Raw genomic sequence first — 11,010 nt, 5'->3', positions numbered from 1 at the left:
GGCATAAACCCCCACTATTAAACACTTTCTTCCATTTAAGTTTATTTCCACAAATAAAAATCTTCCTTCTTTGTCAGCTTCTTTTAAAATAGGTGAAAGGTGTTTCTTTATATATAATGCAACCCCAGCTTTTTTTTTAAGAGCAGGTGCAGCAAACAAATCTCCAAGCTTAGAATTTAGCAATAATTTTTGATCTTTAGCCACAATATGAGTCTCTTGTAGACATATGGTATCATTATTAAAATGTCTTAAATAATGAAAAACCATGCGTCTTTTGTGGGGTGTGTTAAGCCCCCCCACGTTCCAAGATGAAATTTTAAACATCGGCTGATTTCAGTCCTAAAACGATACTTGAAGCGTAAGACTTAACAAAAACCTTGGGTCGAGCGCCACCTACTGACTCAGAAGTAGCAGGTGGCGGGCTGTCAGATCTTGACGGGCGGGCTGTCGTTTGTTCTTTTTCCTTGCGTCTGTGAGCTGCACGAGTCATTCTTTGTTCTATTCCATCATCTTTTAAACGCCCATTTGCATCCTTAACACCGGAAGTAGAAGGGAGGTCCACAATCAAGTGCTCAGCTGCATCAGTCTTTTGAGATGTGGGTGGACACTCCGCTTGCAACACAGACGCCATAAAGTCATTCGCTTTTTTAACCGAATTAATTCTGTAACGCTTACCAGCCACAGTTACGATTATACCCACCGGTATATCCCATCTGAAAATCATTTGTCTGTTCTTAAGTTCCTGCACCAAAAAAGCATAGTCTCGACGCGCTCTGAGTATTTTCGCTGGAATTTCTTTTAGAAGAATGATGTCTTGGTTTAAGATCTTAAATCTTTGTTGGTAAAAAAGCTGCATTATTTCATTTCGTCTCATTTTTCTTGTGAAATACACCACCACATCTCTTGGCAAAATTTTTTGACGAGCCACCCAAGAATTCACTCTGAAGACGCGTTCTATTTCATCGTAGATTAGTTCCTGCCCACAAGCCAAGGCATCTGCCAATGCTTCTGAGATTACTTCTCTTAATTTTTCTTTTGAATCCTCAGCCAGCCCACGAATTCGAATCGCGTACTCCATATCCCGGAATTGAGCGACCAAGACGTCACCTTTAACATTTTCCAAGCCCTCCTCTACGAATTCCAATCTTTGCTCGCTCATTTCAGCCCTCTGTTCATTTTCCTCCACCCTTTCTGCCACCCCATCTACATATTCGGCCAAACCTTGGAAAGCAGTTGTCATATTCAAACGGAAGCCCTCATGTTTCTGTAATAATTCTTGTTGTTGCTGTATTAATTGATCAATCTTATTCTCAATTTTAGCATCCATTTTTTGTAACATCTCTGTCATTTGCTTAATACTTTCAGTCACTAAATCCTGTAATTCTTTACCAGAGGGCGGTGGAGGTGAGGAAGGGGTGGCGGGTGGGAAGCCGGCTTAGAAATTTGTTGGAGCGGCTGGGGAGTCGGAGAAGTAATTGATTTTAAAGTTGTGGGCACCACTCTTCTCGAAGCCATATTAGCAATTTAGAATTTCAATCTATGTAGAAGTCTTTTTAACAGTTAGTCCAAAGCAAGTAGTGAAAGTCTTAAAAGTAGTGAAAATTCCAGACCGGAAATCCAAATCACTTTCGTTTCTTCTTGCTAAAAAGTTTCATTCCAGCGCCATTTTAAGATCACTTTCACTCAGTCCGCCCCAAGTATAGGGAAGATCAGAATATTCCAAGTTAGAGTAAGATCCAGAATAGAAAACAGACTTCCAGGGTCGGTTTGTCTACATATAATAACTCACAGTTCAATTTAAGTTGCAGCGGTGGCGGCGGCTTCTAGCTTCGCCGAAGCGAAGGTGTCCTGGATCGCGGAGAATCCTCGGGGCTCCGGAGGAGTTCTAACCTACATCGTCCACAAAGGACGACTCGGGAACTCAACTCCTACCCCGGGCAGCTCACCGATCCCCTTATGCCCGGGGGAAGGGTATCAAGCCGTTTGACAGCTGATGCTTGCTGTCATAACGGCTTTTACGCGAAAACAGGCGGGAGGCAGCTGTCGGCTGCGTCCGACGAAGTCGCCTGCACACCGGAAGTCCCCGCAGATTTCCTGTCTCCATCCAGTTCTTCAGGTGACTCTAAAATTAGTTTATGTGTAATCAGAAAATCCTTGGCTTTTTCTATAGAGTTCAATCTGAATCTTTGCTCCTGATAAGTAAATATCACTCCTTCGAGTTTATCCCAATCAAAGGGGATCTTTCTCTTCTTTAAGATAAGAAAAGCATAAGTTTTCCTTTTTCTCAAAATTATCAACAGGATTTCTTTCAGCACAATAAAATCCACATTTTCTATTCTCAGTTTAAATTTAAAATGGCAATCCAAAACAAGATCTCTTGTTGTTCTTCTTACAAAGTGAACTAACACTTCCCTTGATAATCTTCTCATAGTAGCAAATCTGGAGTTTACTCTATACACATTATCTAGCTCTAGTTTCGTATTTTTTCTTCCCAATTGGTCAACTGAGTCAAGGCTTTAACCATCCTTAACCTAATGTCTTCTCCTGGCTGTTCAGGAATAGCTCAAAATCTTAATTGGAACTGTTTTATCTGATATTCCCAAATTACATTTTGGTCCAAATCAGCTTCCAGCAAATTATTTACTATCTCCATCTCATTTTCCAAAAGGTCAGTTCTCACTTCCACCTTCTTAATCTCTCCAGTCAAGTGTTGTATTTCACGATGCAGCTCTTTTGCCAAAGCATCAAATTTAGCCTCGTTGTTTCTTCCCATGTTCTGAATGAACTCACGTATTTTGGCTGTATATTCATCCAAAAATGGTTTTAAGAGTTCTAAATCTCCTAATAATCTCTTAGTCTTCTCCATTCTCTTCTTGGTTGCCATTTGTAATGTGTAAATAAAGTTTTAAATTTTAAGTTAAATACTTTAAAGTTATAAATTATAACTTTAAATTATTATAAGCCCAATGATTTGCAAAATTAGTAAAAAAAAAAGTACAGGTAGTCCCCGAGGTACGAGCCTAATAGAGCCTGCCCATTATACTCATAATCATCAAATGAATCAGACTCAATATTACAACATTTTAAAATCAAATTCATTAATTGAATCAAATGGGTTGTTAAATGAACAAAAATTTGACATTATTTCCTGCGATGGCTACCTGAATCGAGAGACTTTTCCCACCACTGCTGCAGGCTGTTTCTTGCCGCCAATCAGCTGTTTCAGGTTTCAGGAACTAGAGTACTGTAAATTGCCTCCCAAGTAGGCAGCAGGCTTTTTTTTTAAATAAAAAAACCCATTTGTTGCTAGACAGCTCAAGCTTCTTCGGGGTGGGGGTGGGATGGAGAACTCTCCGATTGCAGTTGCCACTAAGTAATTAGCTTTAGCTTAAGTGTCTCCAGGCAGGCATGCAGAGGGAGATGGGAGTGAAGTTTACAGAACTGTCGGCTTGCAACAGTAACTGTGATGGAAGAGACCTTGAGGTCATCTAGTCTAACCCACTGCTCTCACAAGAGAGTACAGTACTGTATTGTATTTCTGATAAATGCCTATCCAGTCTATTAAAAGCCTCCAGTGAGGGAAAACCCACAACTTCTGGAGGCAATTTAAATTTAAAACCTTTTTTTTTAAAAAAAACCCCACTGTCCTTGATCATTACAAGCCTCTCCAGGCAAAATCCAAAATGGGGTGGGGGGGATTTTCTTTCAGTAAGGGATCAGTAGAATCTCTGGTGGGTCTGTGCTAGGGAGAGGAGGCAGCAGCAGCCACATACTATAGGTTTCAGGCAAATGCAAACAAACAATCTTGCAAAGTACTCTACTTACAAACAGAATAAAAAGCAGAGCAGTTCCCAAAGTGATTACAAACAATACAGTACAGTACTATAGAGTAACAAAAACGAATATTTTTAAATACTTACAGAAGTAATTCTAGCTCTCTACAGTAATGTAGTCCTCAAGCCCAGCAAGCAGCAAATCTTCCACGCAGCTCCAGGAAAACAAAAACAAATGGTCGATGCAAACGGTCGATCACCGGATCTTGTTTGGCCATGTGACCAGGCACATACACACAAAAAAACCCTTTTGGCTTCTCGTAGGCCTGAACCAGCCCAGGCAAGTCATCGAGTTAAAATGGCTGTCGCAACAGCCAAGACTGAATCCAAGTCACATGCTATAGAGGCCTGTTTTTGGTCGCAATTTTGAATTTCTAATCTAAGTACCCTTTCTGAATAACCTCGTTTCTGTGAAAACTCGCTAAATAAACGCTGGTATCTGGGGGATTACCTGTAATGGTTAACCATATCACAGTCTTTTGGCCCCCTCTTGTGGTCAAACAACATTACTGACTGAGGAAAAGTCTTAAGAAGAAAGAGAAAAAGGCACAATCTGGACCAATCAAAAGCCATTAAACTCAGCATTGTTGCACTCTCCCCTCACAACAAACCCAAAGCCTGGTTTAAACAATCCTTTGTTTTAAAAGCAAAAAAAAAAAGAACAGAGATCCCACAAAATCAATCAGCCATATAGAGTCCCCCACAATGATTTCCAGCTTCTTTAATTTGGCTTGGAAAAACTGACTCCTCCCTCCACACCATTTTTAAAGTTACAGAGCTTGATTCCACAAAAAGGAAACAACAAGCTGCAACTCTAGGAAGTCTCTCTTGACAAGAAAAGTAAATATATTGAGAAATAAGTTTCTAAGAACTGGCAGTGTCCCTTAATGTCTGAATAAAAGGCTGGCTCTTCCATAGTGAACTTGCCTGGTTGCCACACCCCAGCCAGGTCTCACCCGATTACTTCTTCATCAAGAAGCAGCCTGAGAGTGTCCAGCTATTCAGCGGAGCAAGAGGGCTGATTTCCAAAGGGTCTCCTTTCCCAGAAGTTTTTTCTGGCTTAGAAACCATTCTAAGTCTAAACTGGAGAATCTGCAGGAGCTCTAATGAGATCCTGCCGGCGGAAGTCTTAAGGCCTTTATTTTGAACAGTATTTGAAAACATCAACCTGGCATAGTCATGCGCAGCAGAGAGTTCACATGAGTTTGTACAATATGTGTCCCACGAAATAATGACAAATCTAAAAAATCAAAAGCTGTTTGATTTTCCAAAGATCCCATGAAGTTTTGATAATCTCGAAGGATTTGTCATACATTTTTTATTTATAGTTTTGTAGATTAGATTGTTTAGTGTTTGGTAATACTGAGTCCTGATGCAAAGTTTTTTTTAGTTTACTGTTATTAATAATAGAATGGTAGTAGCTCCTCCTCCTCCCAAATACGTAACTAAGAAAATGCAAGAAGCCATTGACAGTCAGAAAGGTAGTACAGGCAATACAAATTATAACTCTAAACTTCAGTCTCATGCATCTTATGTGACTGTTTTATGTGATAATGAACATTTGATTTTTCTATGCAACTTGATATTTACTACTATGAAGACTGCCAGAGGTCTAATAATTCAACTTCCAGTCTTAGAAGGAATCCTGAAATATCTCAGACAAATGACTGTCCAACTTTGTTTGAAAATTTCCAGTGATGCAGTACCCAAACCTCTAAAAGACAGGCTTTTCAACTATTTAATAGGTCTCGTGATCAGAAAATAACTTATTTTAAGTTTGGATTTCTGCTGGTTCGTTACCATTTTTATTGCTCTTTTCTACTCTCTTTTCAGTTCTTTAGCATTCTTTGTATTGTAGGAGTTTTCTTGGCAATATCTTTGGAAATGGTTTATCATTTCCTTCTTCTTAGGACTGAGAGAGGGTAACTAGCCCAAGGTCACCGAACTGCATTCATGCCTAAAGTGGGGCTAGAACTCACAGTCTCCAGATTCTAGCTTGGTGCCTTTAACCACTATGCCAAGCTAGGTCTATTTCATATGGTGTAGTCTCTCTGATTTCAACTTTTTAGTATGAAAAACAAATTACAATGTATTGTAGAGATGTAAAACATATCTATATGCCTAGAAAAGATGCAGTATAAAAATATAACTAGTGGTAATAATGTAAAATTAAATCTATGATTTCTTTATTAATTGGGAAAAAATAATTTGGCCAGTGATGAATCAAACATATAACTTGATTCTTATAGGAAAAAACTTCAGCTGTTATATTTAATCTCAGCTCTACAACATATAGCAAATGCAATCATTTCTGTCTTTTGAAAAGGGGCTCTGAAAATGGTAAACTGCAGATTGCTTAGTCACCAAACCTATTTAGATTTCAGTCGTAAGCATTCTTATTAAAAGTGTGTTCATTCAATTAAGCAATATTTACCTGTCACTAAATATGCTTATGATTGCACTACATGACATATATTACAGTATATGTACTGTATACACACTATAGATATGTACTATGTGTGTGTATATATGAATATGTAAATAGTAGATCTAGTTCAAGTTTATAAGCAAAAAATTACCCTCGAAATACCTTAATTTTCTATTCCTACCTACTAGCAAGTACTATTTAGTAGGATTTCTATTGTATCTTAGTAAAAATGCAATATAACATGTTTTACCAAGTATTTTGTATGTTCAGGTGAAGTTTTTGTACTAAACGATGGTGGAGAAGTTGATCTAGACTTGGGAAACTATGAAAGATTCTTAGATATTAGCCTTTACAAGGACAACAACATCACCACTGGAAAGATCTACCAGCATGTCATCAATAAAGAAAGGCATGGAGATTACTTGGGAAAAACTGTTCAAGGTATCTTTGTGTTAAAAAAAATGCAAATTATTTCACTTCTTTCCTGAGATACAGTGCATGTAATCATCCAATTTACTTTCTCAGTAAACCATTGTAGTAAATTTGTAGAAACCAGTCAATTTACTCAGTAAACTATATAAAAAAAACTCAAGGCTTAGCACAAATTGTGAAATAGATCAGTGTCTTGTTAACAATGTACTATAATTTTTGATGATTAAACATATTCTTTGAATGTTTTAGAGCAGAAGTCCCTAACTTTTTTGGTATCAGGAACCAGTTTTGTGGAAAATAAGTTTTCCACGGATCGAGAGGGAATGGTTTTGGTTTTGCTCACTCGCCCACCACTCACCTCCAGCTGTGCGGCCAGTTCCTAACAGACCATGGACTGATACCGGTCCACGGCCTGGGGATTGGGAACTCCTGTTTTATAGCATCAATAAAAATTTAAAATACAAAAGTCAACATGAAAGGGCATGTTTAAGTATAATTTATAACTGTTTAAACCAATTAACCTATGTTAAAATATTTTTTAAAAAATGATAATAAGTCTATAGTTGGACTCAGATTGATCCCAGTAAGAAAAAAGTAATCATGCCATGCTGAAAAGGCACTCTCCTTAATAGCTGAGAGCCAGACTTCACTTCATGGATATACCCAGAGAAAGGCCTCCAAAATTCTGCATTATTTGTCATTTGATAATGTTCCTAATTGTATACTGAAAGCCAGTATAGATGAGAAAACAATATTCACTTCATTCTATCCCAATAACAAGTCTAACTGCTCAGAACATCCTTAACTCCTTTTGAAGACGTCCTGCATAAAATGCAATACTTGAACAATATTCAAACACATGGCTAGTGTAAGGACCTGCTTCAAAGCCTCATTCCAAGAAAGCAGTACTCTTAGAACAGTTTCATTCCAAAAGGAACTTTTATTAGGAGAAGCTGATAGCAGGCATAGAAGGCAGGATCTGAGGGTTTCCCGCTCAGATCAATAGGTTAAAAGAGCCTCAAGCAAACCCCACTCCAATAGTTCATACGGTCAGTTCAAAGGAGCCAATCCCCAGATGTTAAGTCCGCTGTGGGAACGGAGCTGATAATGGAGTAGTTCCTATGCCTGTGAAGATGTTGTTGGGTCTTCACACCTTTCTCTTCCGCAGCGAGAGATAAGCCAGATGGCCGAAGGCACATTCCTTTCTCACCCCAGGTTGTCATCAAGGGAAAACAGTTCAAAGAGCAAGCAGATAGAAAAAGCAGAGGGGATACATTGTAGCTAAGCAAAAGGAGAAATAAGGCATCCCAAAAGGCATCCCCCCTCCCCCTCAGGAGAATGACAGAACCCACAGAAGGAAACCAGAAAGGGACAGAATCAACCCCCCCAAACAGGAAATGGGTTCTGACAGCTAGTCATATGCTAGAGAAGTGATTGTCGCTTACAGAATTGAGGTCATTCTTTTCCCATGTATATTTTCATTTCAATCCTTTTAAAGTACTTTTTGGAAGATACAAATTGCCATCCTTGATTACCAGGTAGCTATTGATGCATTTATGTTTGCATGGTATTGTTTAATGTTATATTCAATTATTCCTACTCAAGTTGCAGTTATTTCTATCATTCAATCTATATAAATAAAAATGTAAATGTTCGTTTGTTCAAAATCTTAAATCTCCGAAAGTTCTTCACCAATTGCTTTGAAATTTTCACACAACGTTGCATTCGAATACGCGCGTGTTTTTATACACCTATATTATATAGATGTCACACCTGTGACAGGTAAAAACATGCATTTTTTGAAAAACAGCGCCATCTGTTGGACGTAAAAGCAACACACGCTTTTACCAGACTGAGCCACAGCAACGCGTGGCTGGGTACAGCTAGTAGTAAATAAGTTTCTAAGAATTCACATAGCAACTACACTTTATTCTTAATAGTTCATTTGATCAGATTACTGTTGAATCTTCTAAGAACTTTAACAGACTCAAGAAAAGATTGTGCTGCAGCTGTAAATGCAGTTTTAACTTTAATTCTTGGACCACTTCCATGAAATAGTGTATGTCCAATTTTCTGTTGCATTAATATTTTATTTCGCTTGTAGTTGTACCTCATATTACTGATGCTGTTCAAGAATGGGTAATGAATCAGGCAAAAGTTCCTGTGGATGATGATAAGAAAGAACCACAGATATGTGTAATTGAAGTGAGTATGAACTTTCTGTATGAAGCTATGAGCAAAGGCTTATTTATTATATTTATTCTCCACTATAATCCCAAAGGACTCTTGGTGGTTTACAGGAATACAATTCAAACATCCACAGTCAGCATTAAAATAATAATACAAAAACTCTAAAAAACAGAAAATAACCCCCAAATCCTGCTATCAAGTCCTAAGCACACTTTCCAGAAGAGCTCTATTTTCAGCTGGTTACAGAAAGAAATTAATTTAGGAACTAAGGTTACCTCTAGCAGAAGAACATTCCAGAAACTGGTATTACTATTAAAATGGGCATAAAATCCTCTCACCTGAGGCTGAGGAGCAACTATGCCTTAACTGAACCTGGGCATAGGCCCTCATGACTGCAGCTTCCACCTGCTGTTTCAGCAGGAACTGCAAATCCAGAGGAGTCCCCAAGTCATGATGAACTTGCTCCTTCATAGGTGTCAGCCTTACCAGATAGATCAGACAGGAAACATGATCTGATAGGCTAATCTAGTTTTATTGTAAAGCTACATGAAGAGAATCTTGCAAGTATGAAGGTATATACTGTATCTTCCACTGTCCCAAAGGTTATTTTTCTAAAGGCAACTGGACTTTCTTGATTTTTTCCTTTGGAAACATTTTGTTTCTCATCCAAGAAGCTTTTCAGTTCTAACTCTTCTTGAATGAGAAGCAAAATGTTTTCAAAGAAAAAAAACAAGAAAGTCCAGTTGCCTTTGGAAAAAGCACTTTTGGAACAACCATGACTTGGATGATTGAGAATCTTCATAGACAAATCTTCCACTGTCTCTTTTACTTCCTGAGAAACTAAAGAAGCCTCTTGCTCCATCCACCATCTAGCTCCAGGTATGCTGTTTCTTATCTGATTGTTTCCAGTTTTGAATTCCAATGGAGAATCACTTCTTGCTAGGAATCAATTTTAGTCTGTTGTTTCCTATCCAGATGCTCACAGCTTCCAAGTCCTGGGAAAACATTACCAGCATGGTCCCAGATAGTGATGTAAAGCTGATCATCAACATACTGATGTATCAAATACCAAATCTTGGATGACTCCCTCAGCGACTTCATGTAGATATTAAAAATGGGAGGGGGGTGGGGAGAGGATTGACCTCTGTGACAACCTACAAATAAGAAATCGCTAAATCAGTCTCTCTTACCATCACCAGTTAAAACCATTCACCGAGAAAGGAATGGAACCAATTGATTCTGAGCAGTGAACAATATCACAATGATTATAAAAACACAAAATAGTTACACATTTATAACAATAATTTCACAAATTTGCCCAAATTATTACTGGCATCATGTATATACATTTTAAAAAGCATCCTTAAACTGAAGTACAGATTGAACTATGCTTTTTTATTTGCTCAAACTAATTAACTCAATATGTTATCTTTTAGTTGGGTGGAACTATTGGCGATATTGAAGGAATGCCCTTTGTAGAAGCTTTTCGACAGTTTCAATTTAAAGCCAAAAGAGAGAACTTTTGCAATATTCATGTCAGCTTAGTACCACAGGTAAATATTTCTCATCATATGTTACTGCTTTACACATTTTAAATTTGATAAAATACTAAATTCAGAGATTTTTGAAGAAGTGAATGAAACTGCAATTGTAGATATATTCTTTTTTTTTTTTAATAATTTTTTTTATTAATTTTTCAATTAAAAACAAAAACATAGATCTTTTATCACAATATCAAGCAAAAGAAATAACAGTAATCAATACATTCATAGACGTGTCTGGTGTCCCCCCCTGCACCACCCTCTTCCACTTACCACATCTTCCTCCTCTCAAACTACCACCACTCCTCCTTCCTCCCTCTTTCCTACCTCCCTTCCTCACTCAACCATCCTGTCTTGTGCAGTTAGGGCGCCACCGGACACCTCCTTAAAGAAATCATACCTATATATACATATAAATCTATAATACAAACCTACCCCTTTCCCCCCTCCCCCCCCAGGACTTCCCAAAGCTGATCTAGGAAGTAAACACACAATAATCAAGTTCTATCCCCAACTACTCATTCTTACTACACACTAGTATAAACTTACTGTGACTCTAAAATAACATTTAAATACATACAAAAAA

The 11,010-nt window shown here is 37.9% G+C and overlaps 1 protein-coding gene across 2 annotated transcripts in view; it reads left to right on the top strand.

Moving 5' to 3' along the window:
• CTPS2 (CTP synthase 2) overlaps window positions 1–11,010 on the top strand; it is a gene marked incomplete in the record, with an annotated part of 203,786 nt that overhangs the window by 47,713 nt on the left and 145,063 nt on the right. For both annotated transcript variants that reach the window (XM_015818319.1, XM_015818320.1), the window contains 3 exon segments: window positions 6,532–6,702; window positions 8,798–8,898; window positions 10,320–10,436. In XM_015818319.1, coding sequence (XP_015673805.1) covers window positions 6,532–6,702; window positions 8,798–8,898; window positions 10,320–10,436 — 389 coding nt within the window.

The sequence above is a fragment of the Protobothrops mucrosquamatus genome, unplaced genomic scaffold (assembly GCF_001527695.2).
Source record: "Protobothrops mucrosquamatus isolate PMUCROS unplaced genomic scaffold, P.Mucros_1.0 scaffold718, whole genome shotgun sequence".
NCBI lineage: Eukaryota > Metazoa > Chordata > Lepidosauria > Squamata > Viperidae > Protobothrops > Protobothrops mucrosquamatus.
Note: the sequence above shows the minus strand (reverse complement) of the source record. Positions and strands in the feature narration are given on the sequence as shown.